Raw genomic sequence first — 24,825 nt, forward strand, 5'->3', positions numbered from 1 at the left:
AAATTCATGTAATTTATACAGAGCATATAAGTCTTCTTTAGAACGTACTGAGGAAGATTGTGGTTGATGCCAGTTTTTGCATACTGAAATTAAAAATTGCTCTATTTGTACATACAGTACTTGAAAAATGTCAAACGTAGTGCTTTATACCTAGTGACATATACTCGTGTTCTGAGGACCTCTCTTTTTGTAAGAATGAACATTTTTGTTGATGTCATATTTAGAAGAATTAACAAGAGTGATGTTACTGAGAATATAACTTTAAAATGTGATGTTTGCACTGCAAATGTTAACATGAATATTGTGTTTTTAAGTCCTTACACTATGAAAGATTCTGGACAGGAAACACAAGGAATTAGTTTTGTTGAAGAGTTAAGGCCAGTAAATAAATGGCAGTTAAAGCTTTTTTTGTATAATAATTTTATCATTAAAAAAACAGTAACACTTGTTGTTGTTTTTTTAGATTCTCTTCCTGCATTCACTATTAATCTGTGTTTAAGTCTACCATAATTTTCTTACTAATATGAATACAATTTGAAATAACACTACTGTTTTTTATTTTATATACAGTTCAATATTTTTGGGCACAAGTGTGCTTAACACATCTTTTTTTTGGTAAAAATTAGTACTGTTACAATTAAATCCATTGTTAATTCAAAATATTTTGTGTACTAATGGGAGTAGGTGTGATGTTATTCGAATCTGGCATAGCAGAATATCACACTTAAATAAAGTTTTAGTTATTGTGTTTTTATTTTATTTGACATGAGTACTGATTCTAGTTCACTATGTAAGCTTTAAAGCATTCTGTAAAATATGATCTTATCTCACAGGCAATGTCACCTGATGGTGAATCTATTGTCACTGGTGCTGGAGATGAAACACTGAGATTTTGGAATGTTTTCAGCAAGGCCAGATCCCAAAAGGTACATGTTCAGATTTTCCTTCCATGTGAGAAAAAGTTGAAAATTAGTGAAGTTTATTGTTACATATGTTACACATTTTCATTCATTTATTTGTTTTAAAGATTCATGTATTTGATAGTGAAGTATTTCAAAAACAAAAAAGTTTACAGTTACCAAATCTTTTTAAGAATTACAAATTTATGGACCTCCTAGTACGTGGAAGGACAGGTGTAGTGTTTTGTTGTTGGTAAAATGAAAAATACAAGAAATGTTAGAAGGAATAAAGCAAATACTTGATTTACTCAGAGACAGACTGAACACCCTGTATCATGTCATGGTATATATGATTGTGGAACTATATTTCATTAGAGGTCTTACAAATGATTTGCATATTGAGAGTAGAGTGAGTGACGTACAGACTCTTAAGTTCATCAATTAACTGATCTAACTACTGGAGCTGGAAAACTAGAGAAACAGCTTTTTAATTCTACAAACGCTATATAACACTGATAAGTTTAAGTACAGTATCACACAATCCTGGATCACTTAAACCAGCTACAGTTTACAATATATTTGTGTGCTTCTACAAATACTTGTTTGTTTTTTTTGTCTGATATTCTCAAAACATAATTATGTTGACATTTTAACTCAGAATTTATGTAATAATATGATAAAATATGTTGTAATTCTCATAATTATCTAGTAATTTCTACATACCTCACACTGATTAGTTACTGTTAACTTTTTAGAAATGAATATAGTTATTCTTATTTTTATAAAGACATAACAAATTGAGCTAATAATCTTAAGAGAATGCTGTTTTTAACAAACCAGATTAATGTATTCCTTGTAAGAAAATAATCAAGTCTGATAGTGAAGTTAATAAAAATTGAGACAGAATACTTCGGAGGGGTCTGGTGGTGCCGTGTCTTTATTATATACATAGTACGAATAATAATATGAAGCTTAATAGAATAGAATCAACAGTTTGACTAAACTTAGTTTTTCCTCTTTAAACTTAACTATGAACATTTATCATAATCGGGATAAGACTTTTTACAAACAATGTGGGACTAGTAAATGTTTGTTTTTATAATAGATATTTTGGGGAATAAATACATACTTAGGATGCAGTGTGTTTTATCTAAGAGTTTTGTAAAACGTTTACTAGTATTTTTATAAAGAAAATTTCAGTATATTTTTTGTTTATTTTTCAGGAAGCCAAGTCAGCCTTGAATTTATTTACAAGTATTCGCTGATTATATGAGTAACATATATTTGGTGATTAGGTATTTCTTCAGTGTAAAATATCATGGACCAAAATTTTCATCCCATTTTTGACACTCTTTAAAAAAAAATTGAGCATTAAAAACTTAAGTTGTTGCTAGGAGCTATTTTTTTATGTTTTGGTGTGTCTTTTTTTCAAAAGCAGTGAAAATACTTTTAAGTGCAGTTTTACTTCTGGCATTAAAACCAGGAATGTTATTGTACTGTGATTGTTAATTATGTTGAAAGTCACGTAAGTCATACATTCATGCCTCTAACTTAATTATCATGTTAGCCTATAAAAAATTCTGTTAAGTTGCTTTTTTGTTTTATCTCTGAAGGTTTATTTCTATGTTACTATACAGAATGCACAGTTCTGTAATCTGACTCTCTCTTCGACAACGGTGAATAAAATTTTCAAAATCTGTGTTACTCTGACTTCCTGCTCAATCTTTTATCAAAGTTAGATACAGTCTTACAATGTATAAAGTTACATAGCAAGAAATGGGTTGAATATAAAAGAAAAAGTTATATTTCGTGAGACATTAGATTTCGGTAAGACTGATCAAATCTACTAGTTAGTAATTTGATGGTGTTGTGGCCATAATATGGCATTATATGATATAAAAATAGTAATAGCTTTGATTATTTGTAGCTGGGCTTTTGTTTATGTCAAACTTAATTACATTAATCTGCAAAACTATGTAGTAATGATAACACATTCAACCAGGCATCTCTGAGAAAATTGGCATAAAGATTTATAAAAACAACAACAAAAAAAAACTTTTACTATTATATGTGATAATAAAAACTGATAAATTTTCATTGTAATAATCAAGTTTTAATTAAATATTCCATACTTGTAAAATTAGTTACCTTTTCACTACTGTGTGGTTATTTGCCTCAGAGAAATCCAACAGTAAGAAAGGAAATAAACGTTTAATATACCATCTTCATATTTTAGGTTTTCTAAACAAAATATTTTTAAAACTGTATGATTATTTGCTGTTGTTTATTTAACAAAGTATTTTAAACACAATTATATCATCTACTACATTTGTGTGTTATATCAAATGAATACTGAACATTGTGTACACACTTGAAGGTAAACTTTATTTGATGTTAAGGTACATATGAGATAATACGTAAAAGCCTTTAACATGATCTTTGAGCAACAATGTTGTTAACTACATACAACTTGGTTTTGTAATCATGATTTTCCTTTGTTGAATATCAGAATAAACTTTGTGAAGTAGCTGATGGAAGAACTAGTAAAACAAAGTTATATAAAACCATTTTTATTGTTAAACAATTGATCTTAACATGAGAATTGTTTCTCTCGCTTCCTGTTTCCAAGTTAATTACAACCTGGCTGTTTTAAAAATATTTCTTAAAGTCTTTGAGCTATTAACTTCAATCATAAGTTTATAAATCTACTTTTCAAATATAATATTGTCAATTTCACTTCAACATGATTCCAATATAGCTTTGTTTTTAATTAGTGTTACACCTCATAACCTATTTTATATTCCCGTACTCAAATATTTGACGAGCACAGGATATTAACAAATATATTAGTGATGAAATGTTAGTCCATTTCCCATCTATGACATACCCAAAGACATACTTAAAAACTAATTCAACTAGTATACTAACCTCACATATCCATATTGTATAGTATATGATATTTCAACTTACAGGTGTGAAAATTCTACATAAGATCGTATGTTTTTCATATATGTTTGACACTATACTTGTAGGCAGGAACATATTGAGACTTTATAGAAATTTAAAGTATTTGGTTTCATGTCTTTTAGCTAACCATCCTACAATGTGTCAAAGATAGACTGATCTTCAAGTTGCAGTGCATATTTCAGAAATGCCCCTTATGCGTGTTAATATTTTTGGTACACCTTTGTGTATACATACACCTAAATACTAAACCTTGTACACATAGAAGTATTACAAGATGACAATGTACTACCTAAAGAGCTGGTGATTGAATTTTGTCTTTAATATATTCAATAGCATACATAGCTATTAGAAATCAACTAATTTATTAAAAGCAATGGTCTTGTCTAGATTGGAGAACTCTTGAATGAAACACTTATAATAAATAGGTCATAAAAGAGTACTTTAAGGGCCTCAGCTCATACAGATATAAACCAGAAACATTAATCCTTTTTATAATAAAAATGAGTGATAATTAAAAAGTCAAGTGGTAAGATTTGAGAAACTAAATAATTAACATTCACCCTTCTTTAACACAATGGTATGATAAAAGAAAGTGGCATTAAAGGAAGAAGTATGATAATAGGTCAGAGTATAATGATGCAACTTCTTGATGTTACTTCACTAGTAAACTAAATTTCGTAATTCATCTTATGTGACTAATACCAAGTTAGCCTAATAAGTTGCACATGTACTTTGCCAAGTAGGTTTTCAAGAGTCCTTCAATTTGCTTCTTAAAATACACAATGTCATAACATACTTTCACCATGACGTCTTCCATGTGATAATACTTTGAATTGAAACTCAGTTTAAAATTTATTCAAGATGATTTTTAGTGACTAAAATGTTATTGTGCCTCATGAAACATAATGGGTATTTTCAAGTACGTTACTATTTGTCTTCATTTTGACAACTGACAGCAATTGAAAATATTCTAAAATTTGTAACCGTTCAGGCAATGTTATATCCAGTGTTTGTGTTAAAGCATTTTTGATGCATAATAATTGTATACATTTTATTCTTTATCCAACAAGGAACAAAACCTTCTTCATTCCTACCTGTTTTACTAATAAAAGGGTTATAACTAAAATCTTACTGTACTGCTTACATCTTGATTTAAACATCCTATCAATCTTTGATTAGTGGTAACCACAAAAGGTATAAATATCACATCCAAAAGAACAGGGTTCAAAAACTACCAAAATTCAGAAATTGTAACAGTGGAACAATGTAAAGAAAGTAAAAGAGGTGAAAGTTTAAGTTGTACATTTGTCGTCACCATTATTTACTGTAAAAATATTTCACTATAGCCAAGTCATTTTCTTAATAAGTCAAAAATGTTTTAAATTTGAAATATGTCAGTACTATATATCAGTTTGGGAAAATGGGACTTGAAATTCCATTATACTTTGCCATATACTGCATCAATAAAAGATGAATTCTCTATACTGGCTTTACTATAAACTATAATATTCAGTCTCTCAAATTGTTTTCTCTAGAAAAAAAACTTGGTGGATGTGATTGAGGTGTTTAAGACTGTAAAGAGAATTGGTGTATTATGTATCATCTTTTTTCATACTTAAGAGTGATAATAGTAAGACTAGATGACACACATTTTGGCAGGGTAGGAGTCATCTTCAGCTAAAACAATTTTATTTTTTCTAATAGGATGCTTGGCCTCTGGAATGGGTTGCCCCCTACATGTTGTAGAGGCAGTAAATTTTAAATGAGTTTAAGAAAAAGCTTGATAAGTATATGAGCAATAATGGCTGACTTTAAGGTTTTTAGTTTAGAGTGTGGAACAGCCAAGATAAACCAACATTCTGTTAAAAATGAGGAAGGTCAAGTTGTTCCAAGTTATGCATTCACTTTTCTGCATTATTTTTACTTATTTCAAGAGACAGAGTATATTTATTTCAACATGGCAACTAAAATCTGATCAATTTTTTCTATGTTTTTGCATGGCAAAATACAAAATGATGTGAAACAACTCACATGAATAACACACAACAAAGTTTAACCAACCCCCAGCAACATACTACTGAATTATAACACAGAATGGCAGTTCATGAACACTGAATATTTTTTAATTATTCAACCAAATCCTGAATTTGAATATAAGTGGCAAGTTCATGCTTTTATTATGGTATTGTACTGATTTTTGAAAAAAACAACTTTGTGACACCACACAACAGAAAGTATTCAGTTTGTGTGTTTTTTAACTGCTGTTAACAACAATCTCTCCTAAACTTGAATCAGTATATGCAAAACAATTCTAATATTCTAGAACAAAATATATTTTTTCTTTTTTAAAGTATTAATGAAAATATTCATTTGAATATTTGGAGTTTGGGATGTTTAAATTTCTTTCAATGCTGGTAACAACAGTCTTTTCAGCAAGCTTAAACAATGTCTACAAATAGGTTTAATGTCTATTATGCAATAATGAAAACATAATAGAAAAGGATTGTTCCAAGTAATGATGGCTTACTAAATCACCCATGAAGTATATAAGTGGTAAAATTATGCAAAGGTGTCAGAACCATCTCGGAGAAGCCACCAAATTCATCAAGTAAGCAATTCTACCTCTATGATGGTCTTGTATAATAATCTCAAAACTCCTATTATGTGTTTGAAAGTAATATGAGTAGGAAAAAATATATATAAATACACATACTCCAATTGATTACAACTTATACAAAAATAAAACACTTGTATTCATACATGTAATGAAATATATTTATATGTGCTTAAAATGATTGCCTCATCTAGTTAGCTATAGTTCACTTCTCTTTTCAGGCAGCAGTTATGGATATTACTACCTTTTATTCTGTTGTACAGATGTAGTATTATCCTCTTTGTAATATTTTTTTTATAAGTCTAGCTTGCAAACAGCATTCTTTAATGCTGTTTAAAGCCTTAGATACTTCAGCATTTTCATTAAAATTACCTTAAATAAAAAAATACAGGAATATTCTCTCATACTAAATTTTTTGTTACACATAACATACTAAACTGATTTAAAATACACACAAATAGAGAATTGGTTGTTTTGAATTTGATATAACAATGTTAATGACACTTGTGCTTAAATTTTTTTTTTCACATACAAAAACACACCAGCTAATATAATGAGCATTAAAACACTCTTCAACTTGTATCATTTCTAAAAACAACAGTCTAATGTGAGTGAAAAAATAATTTCACAGAACGCTCCAAAATTCTTTTAAATATTTCACCATCTAGATTATGATGTATAGATTACATGAAATAGTACTCTGAGTAATTTGAAACAAACCATCTCGTAGATCTCTACAGCAAAAAGTATATTGTACTATCACAGATATAAAACTTTCTCCAAAAAATATAATTACCCTTTAAATTCTTTTTCCTTTTGTAAATATCTTAGTTGTGTTTTTTAATTACAACTAGTGTGAAAAAAATCAACAGTAAAAGGTTATTGTTTAGTAGCTCACTGATTAGAAGATTCCTGGTTTTATGTGGAATTCTTCTTGCTTCATCATTTGTCACAACACTTGCTTGTAAAAATTATTTTGATTATGTACATACAGACTAGTGTATTGTTAGCACAGATATAAAAGATACAAGTTTTATGCACCTTTACTTCCAGAACTTACCCTAGTAATTACAAATGACTCATAGTGGTAAACTTTTGTTTTTCTTTCTTAAATGTCCAGTAGTTAAATAATTACAATAGAGCTTACCCTAGTAATTATAAGTATTCAGTATGGGGATTTTTTGAATAGTTGGTAGACATGAAACTAAACCTGAAAAAGTATAAAATTTTAATGCAATTTTTTTAATTGTAATGAAAGCAGTCTTAATAACATTTTAACCTAAATTTTATTTCATTTTGGTAGTTAACAGAAATGTGCATGTTATTTAATCTCCATATTCTAGAATATCTTTTGTTATCCCACAGCTATTGTAAGACTTATAGTGTGAGTTACTTCATGAAAATAATAATTTTATTTTGAAAGCAAACTATGTATAGAATATTTATTGAAAATAAACAACTCAGCTATAGCTATGGCAATGAGTCCCAACAATTTGAAATTCAAAGTACATTAATCTATTCAACTTGGACCAAGTTTTTACATTATAATTAACTATTTATTGCTAATTTACTCTATTGTAATAAAATATGAACAAGGTAAATATTAACTATACTCATAATCCTGAAGTACAGATTCTTGCAAAATATATAGTGTGTGTTCTGTATTCAGCTTAAGCCTTTATACCTTTGTAGATGGTTATAATACCATGATTATATACAAGTACATTTTACATCTGGGTTACCAAACCCATATACATTCAACTGGGAAAGAACAATGGTAGTTAATCACTTGCATAAGTCTACAGGAGATTCTTCCTAATCACAATCACTACCTTTATTTTCTAGATGGTATGAATGTGTTAAGGTATTTAAATGGTATAGAACATTAAGAAAACTCATTGTTAAATAAAGTTTAGCATATATAATTCTTTCACTTTCCAGTATACTCTGGATTACTATAATCAACAAAAACCCGTACAACTTCTCCTGAGTATCGGCGTTGATGTGGCATGAAATAAAAGTCTGGTTGCAGCTCTTGTTGAGCCCTCAATGTACTTGAAGTAGATCTGAGAGACCTGTCATGAGTGGCATAGGCATTGGAGTACCCAGACATATTAGAAAATCCATCACTATGACGAGATGACATTCGCTCTAAAGTATGGCTTTGTCCAGCTGGTGGAAGAGGCCGAATATTTCCAGAACGACCACTGCTTTTACCATTGGCACTAGGATGGGATACTGCACTTTTCTTTGAAACAGCACTACCATTAGATACAGATCCAATAGGATGTTTGCTTACCTTACCATCTTCCTCTTGCATTCCAAAGTTTTCATAACTGTAATTACTGCTGGCTGTAGCATAGTCCTTCCAGTGAGAATTGATCAGTTTTTCCTAGCAAAAATTGAAAAAAAAGTTTATAACAACAAAATCTACTAGGAATATTTCATAGAATACATTTTTTTGTAAATTAATGAACAGTTTTCCTTGCATCATTCACATGATGACATTTTCAATAATTTGTAAATCTTGTTACCAACCTTTATTTTTATTTTCTAATAATCAAAGTTCTAAAATGTTCAAATACGTAAGACATTTATAATTATTGATTGTTCTACTACCAAATTATTTATTTTTTTCTGTTAGAAAACAATTTTCCCAATTATAAACAAATTATTCTTCACTGCCTTGACCAATCTACTACATAAACTCTTAGCAATAAGGACATATTTGAAATTTGCATGACAGTTGTTTGGCTATTTGGTAATAAGAATAGGAGATACCCAAATCTTCTTACTATGTAATATTTATTTGGAGATCAGCATCTAACATTATTAACTCTACACAAAATAGCTTAAATTTTGACAAACTTTAGTTTGTTTCTTCTCCCCTTGACCAGGTTTTATTTAATCACTTACTTTACACCAGATTTTTACTAACTTCTACAAGAACCTATATCATAATAGTTTTAGTTATTTACTACTGATTGTGTTTTTTATTGAGGTTTTTTGTAAGCTAACTGACTAGGATTTTACTGTATTTTACTTGCTAGATAATTTTACTTTATCAAAGGAGAATCTGCAGTCAGGAAGAATTTGCCTTTTTTAATCAAGCTATAATACTAATTAGTCATTTCCTAATGAATTTCCTGAACAGTATGAATTACATCTGATAGAAAGGTTTAGATTACAGGGTTTAATATCAATAAATTGTATAAATCAAGCTAGCAAAGCAAGTGTATCAAAAAATCTGAAATGCAAACCTTCACATGGGAAGTTTGGCAATTTCTTCTATCTCTATATATCATACAGCTAGCTTGGATGGCAACCAGAAGAACAAGGGCTGCAATACCTCCTATGATGATGTAAACTTTGGTGTTACCATCACCTGAAGAGTCTAAATTTGTTGTTCCTGGTGAAGAAATGTTTTTTCTTCTGTATAAACTGCTATTTCTACATAACCTTTTTACATAAGTTGCAAGTTATGGTTAAATTTTGGTACCTCTTCAGCTTACATAAACAGGCACACAGTATGCCTGCTGTCTGTTGTAAAAAACGTAAACAAATGACGGAGGTTAATGAATTTATATTTGCGTTAACTTAATTACAAATCTTGCTGTAAAAATATGCCCAAACAGCAGTGAGTAACTGTTATCACTTAATAGCAAACAATAAAAAGGTAATATTTAGTAGTAAAAAAAACAACAACTTTTAAAGACCAAAGTTATAGTTATATTTTGTACTTAATATAAAAAATAACCTTAGAAGAAAAAGAAACTATACCTTGTCCAAATGGAATTTCATTGGGATTCAACTCTTGAACTGAAAGATAAGTAATTATTACTACTTTTACTTTAATTCTGCACGATCTTGTACATTTTTGTTCTGCTTACATGTACACTGAGATACAATGACAATGTTCTACAAAATGTTAATGTGCAGTCTGCCCATCATTGAGTTAAATCAACAGATCTGAATTATGAAAATTAAATTAGTTTATGATCCAGTTCTCATAATACCAAACTTCACCTACAAATAACTTCAGCTTAAAATAAAAGATTGAGATTAACAAGACTAATTACTCATTATTATGTAATGTTTTCTTTCGTTGAAATTTCAACATATTACCTAAAATTAAAACATACATATTTTGCACAAGTTTCATTTTTCTTACTCAGTATCAATAAAAGTTATAATTTTCCTATGCTTCCCTTTACTCAGAAGATTAGCTTTCCCCATTTTGTGCTGCCCTCTATATACGAACTTTTTATAACACATGTCACAAGCCTTCCATACAAAGTAATGATTTTAACATGTCTCTCCTGCAAATCAGGATGTGTCATCTCTCCACCAATAGGCAAGCACTACTATCACATGATGAAAGTGACTCTCGCTATGTGCCACTACTAAACCATCACTTCAAACTTTGGCAAAAGAAGTAAACACCAGAAGGTTTTGGGGAGAAGGGTGGGAAGTGTGAACATCTTAAACAGGTATCTCTTCACCATGAACATCTGAAACAGGTATTTCTTCATCATGAACATCTGAAACGGGTATTTCTTCATCATGAACATCTGAAACGGGTATTTCTTCATCATGAACATCTGAAACAGCTATCTCTTTACCATGAACATCTGAAACAGGTATCTCTTTACCATGAACATCTAAAACAGGTATCTCTTTACCATGAACATCTGAAACAGGTATCTCTTCACCATGAACAGAAACGAATACACATGGCAGAAAAGGAAGGTAGCATATCAAAGTTGGTGAAAATAAGTTAGGAAAGTGACCTCTATCAGGTAAATAAATAACTCAGCCCCATGGTATAGAATGGTTATGGTGTGATAGACCATACTCAATAAGTCAACTACACTCAAAATCTCCTTGCTGGGTACTGACATCTATGCAAGGGTAGGATGACGATCATAGTATCTTCACCTCAATCCTTAAAATCAGGGATGTGAGGAAATGACCAATCCCAGGGCATGATAAATGGCATTGAGCCATAGATCCAGAAGTGTGCCATTCAGTATTTAAAGAAAGTCTCCATCACATGTAGTCAACCTCTGCAACTGTAAAACTGGTGTGAAATGTTCAAAGGTCAATAATATCACTGTTGCAAGAAAAATTGAATGTCTAGGACAGAGGTGTATACCCTCCATAGTACACTACACAAAGAGAGGAAGATGGACAAACCCAAACCTGTGTGAGGACTTACATTGATTGATTCACTCAATATCCAAAACCAGTTTGTGGGCACCAACATATGCATGAGGGTAGGATGAGAGCACCCAATCAAGGGAGTGAACTGCATTAAAACACCTCACTCTGTTGTATGTGATATATATCCAGGGGATGGTACATCTTCTACAGCAGCAGAACACCACTGCTCTACTCTGAAATGAACGGTTATAACCATCAATCTGTCAATGTGGATCCAATCCAACAGGATGCCTCCATGGTCAACCAGCCCAGCAATACCACTACAAAATACTAATGGAATTGAAACAGAGAAATGAGAGATAAGAAACAACAGCAGAAAACTGAGAAAAAGCAGATAAGAAAAAATATATGAACAATGGTTCAGCATAGCAGTGCAGTAGGTAGAGGATCAGTTGCTATTAACAAAGTATATTTTATCTGATTTCTCAATAATGTTTTATAAAATAACAATGAGTTCAATTCTTCAGTAATCAGCAGAAAATTCAAATTACCTGTTGATGGGTAAAAGAAAATCATGATTTAAAGGTTTTATGTGGAGTCAATGGTACTGGGCCTGAAACAGCAGCAAATACTGTGCATTAAAAATATCACATAACACACAAACATAGCAGGATAAATGAACACCTTTGTAATACACATTATATTTTTATAAAACAAGAAACCAAAAATTTAAAGAGTCCTACAATAGTGGAGCCAACTTTAATCGAGATGCAGGTTAGGCAAAAGGTCAGGGTACAATTCAGCCATTTGTTGAAGCACTTTCCAAAGCTTGTTTGAGCTGGACCTTTAGAAGAGTTTATAAAAAAATGTTGTTCAACAAACTGGTGGCAAAAAAGACCAGTCAAATTTTTGTAACTTGTAATTGTTTTGAAACTGAGAAAGTAGTCATCTAAAATACTTGGCATTTAGTTAATAAAGACATTTCACAATATTGGCAAAACCAGTAGATTTTTTGTACTCAAATTATAACTATTTTCAGCCTGTACTTTATTTGTATTTAAGTATTTATTATTTTTTGTGGATAAAACATGCATTTTAATCAAATACTTATTCTTTCCTGGTTGTATGGAAGAAATTTCAAACAAATCTGTAAGCCTTTTACATGAATAAAATATTTATCCAGTTTTTTATAAATTATTGATTTAAATTTAGTAAAAAAAGTCAACAAAAAGTCAGAACCCTTTTCTGTTGACCTCATTTTTATACAAAGCTGGTGTTGTTGTGTGAAATAAAGAGTGAAACATTGATAAACAGAGTTCACCTAAACCTTTGTATCCATTCTCTTGATGTCTGACTTGCTTCTGGTGAAGCATCCAGTTATTATGTTGATTCCCTTCAGATTTAATTGAAATGTTGTGTTATTTTCCAAAACTTACTTCATTCATTAGTCAGCAGAAAGTGACAAAAGACTTATTCTAGTAATCATGGTACATGTAACTTTCATTAAGTGCCACTGTGTACTGCCATTTTGGCATGGTTAAGTGTCATCCATATACTTTTCTACTACTGGTATTTTTTTCCCAGATATATCATAAAAAACATCTTTACACATGATGTGCCATGTTTACAGACAGACAGACATCCTTTCTGATCATGCTGCATACTGTTCTTTGGAGCACGTTGATGCCTTTTGTGTTTCAAGATTCTTACACACATTTGACTTGTTGCAGATCTCTTTCTAAATGGTCCTAGTACCCCAAGTAGATATGTATTACTTTGATTTCAACACCATGTGGATTCTCATCTGTTACACTTTGCTTATCACACTTGGGGTACAGTTTATTGTGGACCCCTTTCTAGACTGTTCTAGTGCTCAAAGTTCATAAATATTCCTTGTATTCTAATACTATCAAATAAAAAATTGTAAATCCCTTATGTGAACACATCTTTATGACCTGTGTGTATAAATGTCTTGTGGCAGAAAAGATTGTTACATACTCTTTTCATAAAGTAGTGTATTTCTGGTGGCATCACATTACTAACAAAACACCAGAATGTAGTTCTAATACATTCTACTTTTTATCAGTTATTGTTGGCATACAGTTTGCAGATTCAGGTGTTCAAAACTGTTTTAATATAACATACTTAATCATATCTAGTTTATACACCCACACACAAAGATATGCATCTCTTCTTCTTTTAATAAAAAAGAAACATACACGATTAAATATCTTACCTCTTGAAGCAGACTGAATTTTAAGATATGCTGGATCAACTTGAAGTGTACCAATATATCCTTTCTTTATTGTTTCATTCAGCTTCATTGATAGTTCTTTCATAACATGAACACTGTTATCATTATCTTCAAGTTGATGACTTTCCTTTAGCAGAGGTTTATCCATTATAATAACATTCATTTGTGCAATAACACCATTATCTCCTTTGGTGCTATGAAATAAAAACAAAAACAACCTACTTTTAAATTTTCAATATATATATATTAGCTGATATTATTTTTCTTCACTCAGACTTCAAAAAACAAAGGAAAGCTGACAAAGTATGACATTATTATGTCATTACTAATATTCAGATCAAAATGAAACCAAAATTCCTGAATAGAAAAACGTGTCTACAGATTAATATGGATCTTTATAAATTGCTATTTGTGCCTTTAGTTGTCTCAATTACTAAAGTAATGATTTTAAGCTTTGTGATAGCTTAGTAATGGCAGTAATCATATGAAAGTATGCAAATAAGTTGCTTCAGGAGAAATAAGTTCTGGACAACAGTAAAATAGTAACTCAGAAATAAGTTAAAAATTATAGCAAACAGTTAAAAACCAATTTTTGTGAAAATATTATTTTGATATTTATGTGAAAAGTTATAATAATAATCATTCATACTGTTGTATTTTGAAAACACAAAAATCCAGCATGTACTATGGGGTAGGGGCACTCAAATAATGCTTTTAATAGAATTGTAATTTTTATTTTCAACAAATGGATTCCTTTCATAATAAAACAAATACAATATTCACCATTAGAGAAAAAAAATTATACATTTATGTCATAACAGATATATTAAATGTGAAACTGCTGTTTTTCATCTTTATTTTATAAATTTTTATGAGTATCATATCAAAAGCAATTCAAGCATATGCCTGACAACATGTTAATAAAATTAATAACTTAAAAAATATTTGTGAAAATGAATCTTTTGATTCAGGTGGCACTAAAATTACTCTAAAATTAAGAATTTCCTTTACTTATTTAATTATGTATGTTTCCCGAGTAATCAAAATGTGAGGAACTATGATGATATATTCAAAGTAACAGTATTAACACAATGACTCTTTCATTTTATTTTTTCCCATAAAGGTGAGGCAGATGCCCATACCACCTATTCTATTATTTACTTTTTGAGAAATGATGATTGTCAAGAATACATATTAAACATAATCTTACCTGGCAAGTTTAGTTACTTCTACACCTTCAAATCCTTCAAATGAAGTTAAAGTTACATTCATCTACAGAAAAAAATTATAATCTGGTTTGACAATAAATAATGAATTTATACATGTAATAAACAATAATTTATACATCAGAATACATCAGTTATCTAAGAAAAAACTTAGATGTGGTTTGAAATTAAAATACAAAAACATTCAGTGTTAACACAGATGTTAAAATGTAGCCCTCAAGATGAAAAGTATCAATTTATATCTGAGTTGCTACATTGCATGACACAAGATGGAATTGTTGTAACAGTATTTAGACATTTCTTGTGCATGAAAAGTATACAGAACTGAAAGCTTGAATTTTGTATGGCTAATTTCTATTATCTAATTTTTTAGCAACTAGGTTAAGCTAACCATAAACTAAGCAAATTAATTAAATCTCAGAAAAAATTTATTTGTCTCTTACATATAATTATCCATTATTCATGGAGGTAATTCAAATTTCAAAATACTACGTTAAAATAAGTGCTTACAACAAGGTTGTTGAAATTTACATCTGACTTACATTTTCTAATATTTGCTTCTTTAAGGTAATGTATTCTGTTGATTCTTTTCTCTTTAGTTCTGAATTCCAACTCAATGGAAGCTTAACTTCTACTATGTATTTCATTTTCTGTAAAGTGGGTTTTAATGTTGTAGAAGGTTGGGTTGATATTGTTGTTACAGTACTTGTTGTACTAGCAACAATGCTGGTGGCTGCAGTGGTAGTTTGTTTTAAGGGAGTATTTGGAGTTCTAAAGGCAGGAAAATGAAGAACTGGTCTTCTAATTTTTGGTAACTTAGATACGGGCTTTGGAAGTGTTGTAGGCTTTGGAGTTGGAATTGTAACAACTACTTCACCACCTATTGAAAACAAAAATTATGAACACTTTATAAACAGGCAAAATATTTCTTTAACTATGCTGTTGAAAGTTAGATACTGTTTATGACAAAACATTTCTATTTGATATAAACATTATAACTCTAATTAAACTAATAAAAAAGTAGTTTAATGAGAGATTAAAGGATGAAATACATATCAATTTTACAATGCCCTTTTGTTGGGTCAATATATTACTGAATGTCTCATAATGGTATCAAATTTCAAAAAGATACTTTCTAGTACTTACAATACCATCTGATCAACTTTCTCACTATAAATGTGTAACATACTGATACAGAAAGTTGTGATTTGGACATTTTTTATTTTATGTACTACAGAAACTTAATTATGTACATTTTTTTTGCTAAAAAAAGCAACATTGATTAATTGTTTCTGAAAGACACTTAAGATAATTACGTTCTGATTTGCAACTTTTAATGCAGACTTTTTTCTCAGAGATCTTGGGGGTTGACTCATGTTGTCTTATCTTCTTATTAACAGCATTAAAAACACCACCATGAACAGGGAAGAACATGAACAAGCACTCGTTGTCTGTAAAATGAAGGTCTCGCTCTAGGTCTCCAGTATATCGCTTTCTACTGAACTTCAGTGTAGTTACTCCATCTTCCCGCCACCCACTTACATTACTGATGCTTTGACTGGGATCCAGTAATGGTTGTCTGTAGCCTGTTAGCCATCTGAAAGACAAATAAAATATCTTCTAAGATTTTACTAGTCAATAATTTTTAAAGTGACTAATAAAGCTATAAACACTAAAATCATCACACTGAAGATATTCTATAATTAAAAAAACAAAACGTACTATTATAAGTCAAATGCATTGCACTAGAACTTTTTAAATTTCCTTTTTAAACAACATCAGTAACAAGACAAGAAAAAGTTAATCTTTTAAATGTCTAAGTTGAACATGTAAGATGGAAAAATAATAAAACTGTGTTTTGGTTGATACACATCCTGACTTTCTAAAGCATTTTTTTATCTTTCTCTTTAACTGGGTCAAAAATGTTTGACAATTTCTTATGTCATGCCTCACATCATTGACTCAGTGGTATGTCTGAAGGCTTATAACACTAAAAACTGGTTTTCATTATTTATGGTGACCACAGTATTGTGTAACTTTGTGTAAAAAATTCTCATATCAAAACCATAAAAAATTAGTCTTCAAAAAATATTAAAATCTGCTTTTACTCTTCCAGATATTTCTCTTGCTTATATCAAAAAATAGACCATTTCACATTCTCCTTTCCAATTATCAGTACCATTTACAATTTCATAATGTTGTACAATTTTTATTATTCTGGTTATTTCTTAATTGTTCTCTCATGTGTCATCAGCCTAATATTTCTAAAATTTTTTATTTAAACTTCTTTTGTCATGTTTTACTATCTACCTCTCATGCTTTATTTTCACACTTTACATATTTCACCCTATGGTCACATTATTCACACAACTGACAACAGCACAGGTACGAAAGAATAAAGATGAGTTTCCCTTTTATTTATATTCTAGTTTTGTACCCTAATTTATTGTGGTATTAGACAGTATCTTTAATATTAAACATTTTGTTTGAATACATCTACTCAAGTAAATGCAATACAAGAAGAGACAGAAAATCTTCTGTCACTAACTATGAAGAAGGAAGTAAACAAATAATAATTATACATGCTTTTCTTTCTGAGCCTTGAGAATTGGCTTTAAATTAAAAAGTTCTCAACTATAAAGCTTTAAAAGAAACTATGTTGATAATACTATATACTAAATTTCCCCAGGATGTCACAGCTCTTAAAATTCCAGCCAAATCTGATAAAAGACAAGGTATTCAACTCACTAAAATCAACACTAGGTATTCACTACAGGAATACACAAAACACTTTCCAGAAAATTTTCCTAAAGTTATAGCAGCTACAGTTTATATAAACAAACAGCTTCTGGTATAGAAAAGAAGAAAACAGGAAGAAAGAAACCTGCTCTACACATCAAGGAACCAAAAACACACAAATTATCAACTCTTTTGTATAATATACAAGTGGAACTGATGCAAGTAACAAAAATGTCTATTGTAGAAAAAGAAGACAGAATCATAAGAAAGATGCCAAATAAGCAAAAGCTCACTGGTTTTACATAAAAAAAACTGCTCTACAGATTAAAGAAAAAAGTACAATTTATCTGGTTTCAACTGGAACAAATTTAGAAGATCAAAGCACATAGATAGGAATGGGCAAAGAGTTGAAAGACAGCAGAACATTTTGGTAAACATTGAGAATATCTATTAATTTTGATAAGCTTCCCTACGAAATATAAACTACTAGATTCTACATGTGGATGATGGAACAGGTTTTACTGTAGGTGTATTTTTAAGAGTTGAACCAAGAGAAGAAAAGTGAATAATGAAGTAGCAAGAAAACAGAATTCAAAACAGTAGCAAAAAAAGAATATCACCTTTTTGGGGACAGTATAAAACCATAGTAAGAAGGTTTTGTCAACAGAAGAGAATCTTTCATGATGATGTCCAAGTAATTGAAAGATTTGTAATGATGATTAGAACAACTAGTTTTGGTTTTGTTTGTTTCTGATATTTGTGCAAAGCTGCACAAGGGTATCTGTTCTAGCTTTTCCCAGTTTTGAAATAATAGACTAAAGTGAAGACATTTAGTCAACAACACCTACTCTAGTTAAATAGTGTAATTTGACAATGATTCTTACAACATATCCATTACTCCAAAGTAGAGCAACTATTTCTTTTTATCCAACAACATGGACCCTCAGATCCACAGGAATGATTACTAGCTTTTAGACAACATCCAACCTAGACTAAAGCAAACAGACGATGACAGAACCATCTTAATTTTTTTTCAATTTTGTGCAAAGTTACACAAGGGCTATCTGCACTACTCATCCCTAATTTAGCATTGGAAGAATAGAGGGAAGACAGCTAGTCATCACCACCCACTGCCAACTCTTGTACTTACAATTCTGGCTGACCTGGGCCCCTTTTTGGCTCAGCCTCCTCCCTACAGTTGTGGGTACTGCAAGGGAATACTCATGCTGGTGGTTGAGAGTAAGTACAGTGGCTAATGATTGTAGGTCATGAATTTATCTTATGTATATTTTAAAATCTTCTGTTTAAGGGTATAATTTTTTAAAGAAATATGAGCATTTTATTCAATCTAAAACATGAATATTATTACTGTTGTTTTCCAAGGGTTAACACTTAAGCACATACAAGATGCAAGTTTTACCAGTAATGTACTATAACAAAGTGAAAACACTGATTTTACAAGGTAATGATTTTTCCAGACTGTTTTATTTTAGTTTGCAGATTAAAAGTTTGAAACATGATTTATTTGAAAGGTTATATTGTTCAAAAGATGGTAGTTAACTTTACAAAAATTAGAAGACAGCAAATCTGGAAAAGCTTTAGTAAACATAATTTAATTCTATTTTCTAAAATGTAAAGGGCTAACTTTATAAAGTCTTTTATTTTCTTTTATGTAAAAAGTAATTCAGTAATACTAATTAACACTTAGAACTTAAGACTACTTGAGTCATTGTAGGGTTAGATTAGGCCTAACGAATAGTGTTTAAGGGAATTTTCGATAGGACCTTTTAGAAGGACAAATCCAGATGTTTAATTTTTAAGTATTTAATTTGCTAATTGTTTTGTAAACAAATATGTTACATTTGATTTAAGATTATTTCTCTTTGAATTTTTAGTAAAACAATGAACATAACATTTTAGAAATACAATGAAAACAGAAAAATATAAAGTTCAGTACAGGATCCTACCATAAACAACTTTAACATATATTTTAACAACTTCATTTTGCTCAATTCTCCATCTGGGTTTACTGAGTCAGTAGTGTTTTCAGGAAGACTAAATGTGTATAGTATATTACATAACTATTCTACATGAACTTAAAAAGAGACTAAAGAGTAAAAAGGCTATATTCAAAATGAGGAAAAAAAATGAACCAAGTGAAATGGGATAAATAACAGGTACAAGTCTCAAAATGGATGTCTTCACATGACTTGTTGAAGTAAGAAAAGAGAATTACAAACTTTTCAAATGAGTTGAAAATACACAGAAAGAGAAGTGTTTCAGCAAACCACAAGAAGACACAGTAAAAACAAGTAATAATAAGGATAAGTATTCACCAGGCCAAATAGGACATATGTATTTAAAGATAATTTATACACTAATTAACCAGTTAATAATAATCAGAACCATCACTTGTTTTATATCCCATACTATAAACTAATCCATTTATCAATGATATTTGAGATGAATTACTTTGCAAATAAAGACATGATAACCTACAATCTGATTCCATAAATTTTACCTAGCCTTAAGCCTAACAGATTGGTATCGTGTTATGAAGTATATGCGTTAATAACATTATGTTTACATATGAGTTTCAAGCCCAAAACAGTTAAAAACTGCTGTTCTGGAGAATTTGTTGACTGAGAAATAATAATCTACTGGGTATTGAGGTTGCAGGCTGTCTCATTTTACAGTGCTTGTCATTGTAAGGAATCAATCATATCACAAGGGATGGCAACTGCCTTATGATTAATTCTATTATTATTTAAAAATATCAAAAATGTAGAGGCATCAATTCAAATTTAGATTTGGAAATGTTATGAATGTATTTGTGATAAATATTTAACTATACAGACTTAGGAACACATTAGGATATTCTCAGAAAGTGCAAGAAACGTTTTTCTGCAATTTGAAAGAAAATACTGACGTGTGAAACAAGAGTAGAAACTAAAATAACATGAAACATTCATTTTTAGATTTCAATCACTGAAAGAGTAAAAATTCATAAACTTTTTGTTAACAGTTGGACAAGTCTAATTACTTAATTTTATGGTGAGTAATCTGCTGATTGATTTTTAAGATGATTTATTGGTACTTCCCTAAATCAAAAGGCCTGGTTGAAGCACAAATATTTTACCACTGAAGAAAAGGTGTAATAAAGTAATCCTAACTTTGAGTTTTAGCAAACAAACACAAAATAATTCACACTCATTTACTGGCTAATCATTGTTAAAATTAAAAAAAACACACAAAATGGTGTATCTTGTAGTTAAGTACATAGGCTTTCATCAATAGTGAAAAACACAAAAATTTAAAGGCATTATAAATGTATTCAGTAAAGAAGTAAGACTTACATTAAAAAACAAGGTGTATGTTATATTTTTTATATGTGGACAAAATCATATGTAAAAACCATTATATTTAACTGCTGGCCCGGCATGGCCAAGTGGATTAAGGCATTTGACTCGTAACCTGAGGGCTGCAGGTTCGAATCCTTGTTGCACCAAACATGCTTGCCCTTTCAGCCATTGGGGTATAATAATGTAATAATTAATCCCACTATTCATTGGTAAAAGAGTAGCCCAAGAGTTGAAAGTGGGTGGTGATGACTAGCTTCCTTCCCTCTAGTCTTACACTACTAAATTAGGGACAGCTAGTGCAGATAGCCCTTGTGTAGCTTTGCACAAAATTCAAAAAAGCAAAACAAATTTAACTGCTATCTTCAAGGTGAATCAAAAGCAAAGTGACAGATATCTGCATTAATAAAAATGACAGCATCAGCAAGTATAAAAAAAACAATTAACTGACAGAGAAACATGTGTTATTTAAATATCACGAAATGATAAATCCTGAATTACCTAAAGGAAAGAAGATCACCTAAAGTAACAAACAGTACAGGGTAATTCTTCATTTTTCACTAGTCAAAAACAATACAAAAAAAAACATAAAAGATAAAATTGAATGATAAAAGATTTGCTAACAAACAGAGTGCTGGATTTAAAAAATGCAGCAAAGCAGGGTGATCATATCAAACATAGACTTATATTAACAGGAGCTTTAGGAGCACCTGTTTTCCTCAGAGAATATTTCTTAAGTTTAGGTTTAAATGTGAGTGTCAACAAATACTCACGTATCCATTATGAAAAATCTTCCACTCTCCTCAACCCAGCCCAAAATAGCATCTGTTGCTTCCTGTGTATAAAGAAAATAATAATTGTACCCACATATTTATTATTTAGCTTTTAATTACAGAATTTAATTGAAAAGTAATTTTTTTTTTTTATAAATGCATGGTTAAATATTTAACAGTGCAAGAAATTAAAAACAAGAAGAAAGACATCAATATCCAAGATTGTTTCTTCACTTAAAGAAATAAAATGGTGCAAAAATACTTATAAAAATCCCTGGTCAAAATTATGTAATTATCTACACAGCTAATAAATTGCTAGCTATTGAACAATAAGGTTGTTTTATAAATAATTTTTCAATCACTTTTTTTACTATTTTATTTAAAAATATTTGAGAACAAGTTAAGATGAGATATTAAATTATTTGATGGAAGCCATAATAAAATATTTCAGTCTTTTAGTGAATAATATTTTATGTAAACAATGTAAAAACACAAACCATTTCCCTATTCTTGGAAAAGGCAATTCCAGTCCATTTATTGTGATTCTTTGTACTGATGGTAAAGGCTATTTCATCAGATTTGTCAACATATTTCCACATTGCTTTGTAGTCACAACCATAACCATCACAGTTTACTGGAGACTTCCACTCACCCATACATTGAACCATATTTTCTTTATTAGGTTCTGGCTCTGGTTCACTACTGGGTTCTGGTTCACTGTTGGGTTCTTCTTCACTCTTTGGTTTTGATTTAGGTTCTGGTGCAGGTTCTGCTTGTACCTCTTTGTTTTGATTTAGAATCACTGAAATTATTTGTCATCACTAATTTTATACTATCCATTTCTGATTAATAAAAGTCTGTTCAAACTAGTAGCATTTAATATGACTACTGAAACTAGCACATATTTGTACAAAAAAACTTACAACTGGTTAATTTCAGATGTAAATATAAACATTCTTAGTATACTATATGAAATTTTATAATATATTATAAAGTTTAGGAAATTGAAAAAAAATCATGACTGGCTTTGATAATATGCAAAACTAGAACCAAAGAACTAATTTAGACCAATATCCTCCATCTTAACTTAGTAATTGGAATCAGAAATAAAGAAATTATAGTTTGTCTAATGATTAGCATCATACAGTAACATTTTGATTATGTCTTAATAAGCACTTTAATGCTTACCAGGAAGTGAACAGCTCTGAATACACACAAGTGAAACAAAGGGAGTGGTCTCATGAGTAGTTACTTGTTTAAAAGCATTGTCATACTGGCCACCTCTGACAGGAAAAATAAAATAAACACACTCTCCATCAGAGAACAATAGGTCTTGAGTAGCATCTCCAGTGTTTCGTTTCCTGATAAACTGAATAGTCATCGTTCCATCCAGTAACTCACCAGTAATATTATAAACACTCTGTTTCAAGTCATACTCTGGATGGCTGTACCCTGTTAACCATCTGACAAAAAGACAACAGTTTTTAAATGATGATAGTAAATAAAAAATAAGTAACTGAAAAATCGTCTTATTTTAGGAGAATCTTTCACCAATAATGAAATATTTATTTAGATGCATTTCACAATATTTCTACACATTTTATTTGTGTTGTTGGTATATTAATCAGGAAACACTACTGATATAACAACAGAAGAAATAAGTACATACGAGTCAAACACGGAAACCTTTCCATTGCTGCTCACCCACCCAATAACAGCATCTGAATTAGCCTGCAAATCCACACATACAAAAAAAGTAAATTTCAATAACAGCTGAAGAAGACCAACATCATATGCAAAATTACTTACCTATAGTAGCTTTATTGTTTAAAATAAGGTCATTCTAACATAAAACAAATGTAAATAATTTAAAATAAAACAAAATTTACTATATTTAAAAAAAAATCTGATCACAATTAAAACCTGAAGCTCTATCGCTATGTCAGATCTAAAACTTAAAATTTTCTTAGAGTTTTAGCACGTAGTGACTGATACTTTGAATAAACATATATCTGTAAATTTTCATGTGTATTCAGTAGGAAAAAAAACAACACAAAATCTTCAATTTTTCACAGTCAAGAATTATCATTTCTAACATGCAGTCAAATATTTATAATATTCACAGCTAAATATTTATTAATACATCCACTGTGAATTAATGGCTCTGATAATTGAATAGTTTTTACCTTCATCATTTAAGATATTAGTTTCACCATTTTTCAAAAATTAAATTAATGAAATGTTAACTCACCATTCTCATATCTTTGGAGAAGCCAATACCTGTCCATTTATCAGGATGCGTACTGCTAATCCTGAAGTACATTTCATCACTTTTCTCATGAAAGTACCACCTAGCAACATACTCACAACTACTACCTTCACACTGTCTTGGATATTTCCATTCACCTGCACAACCTTCGATTTTATTCTCAGTTTCTTCTTTAACTTTGCTTTCTACTTTTTGTTCTATTAACAGAAACAAAAAAGCACAGACATAAAAATCCAATGTTTTATATAGTTTTGCTATATATATATATACATATATCTAACTGACTAATTTACATCATTATATATCTCGACGTAAAATATTGTCTGTAAGACTATTTAAAAAAAATGCTGATGTTCTCAGAAAACTCTGGTATTGAAAGCATTAGATAAAAGTATAAATAAGCTATAATTAATTTAAATTTGAAAACTCAGAATTTTTTAACCATTTACAGTAACATTCATATAACTTGTGGGTAAACTCCAAAACATTTTTGTGCATGCTTTAAACTAAATATACACTGACATTAAAAAGCTTTTTCCACAAGGAATAAATATAAAATTAT

At 30.0% G+C, this 24,825-nt stretch overlaps 2 protein-coding genes across 4 annotated transcripts in view; one reads left to right on the forward strand and one right to left on the reverse strand.

Moving 5' to 3' along the window:
• The window catches only part of LOC143223353 (fizzy-related protein homolog), a 28,386-nt gene extending 25,783 nt beyond the window's left edge, over positions 1–2,603 (forward strand). For all 3 annotated transcript variants that reach the window (XM_076451235.1, XM_076451237.1, XM_076451236.1), the window contains exons 12-13: positions 834–926; positions 2,123–2,603. In XM_076451235.1, the coding sequence (XP_076307350.1) occupies positions 834–926; positions 2,123–2,164 (135 nt within the window). In that variant the 3' untranslated portion in view covers positions 2,165–2,603. The remainder of the gene's footprint in view (positions 1–833; positions 927–2,122) is intronic.
• An 850-nt stretch (positions 2,604–3,453) lies between these two features.
• The window catches only part of LOC143223350 (uncharacterized), a 79,457-nt gene continuing 58,085 nt past the window's right edge, over positions 3,454–24,825 (reverse strand). The window contains exons 10-21 of the mRNA XM_076451234.1: positions 24,246–24,460; positions 23,664–23,725; positions 23,183–23,457; positions 22,492–22,796; positions 21,995–22,056; positions 16,440–16,720; positions 15,666–16,003; positions 15,108–15,169; positions 13,880–14,091; positions 10,261–10,299; positions 9,741–9,889; positions 3,454–8,872 (exon numbers count right to left, since the gene is read on the reverse strand). Of these exons, the coding sequence (XP_076307349.1) occupies positions 8,411–8,872; positions 9,741–9,889; positions 10,261–10,299; positions 13,880–14,091; positions 15,108–15,169; positions 15,666–16,003; positions 16,440–16,720; positions 21,995–22,056; positions 22,492–22,796; positions 23,183–23,457; positions 23,664–23,725; positions 24,246–24,460 (2,462 nt within the window). The 3' untranslated portion in view covers positions 3,454–8,410. The remainder of the gene's footprint in view (positions 8,873–9,740; positions 9,890–10,260; positions 10,300–13,879; positions 14,092–15,107; positions 15,170–15,665; positions 16,004–16,439; positions 16,721–21,994; positions 22,057–22,491; positions 22,797–23,182; positions 23,458–23,663; positions 23,726–24,245; positions 24,461–24,825) is intronic.

The sequence above is a fragment of the Tachypleus tridentatus genome, chromosome 8 (assembly GCF_004210375.1).
Source record: "Tachypleus tridentatus isolate NWPU-2018 chromosome 8, ASM421037v1, whole genome shotgun sequence".
NCBI classification, from domain to species: domain Eukaryota; kingdom Metazoa; phylum Arthropoda; class Merostomata; order Xiphosura; family Limulidae; genus Tachypleus; species Tachypleus tridentatus.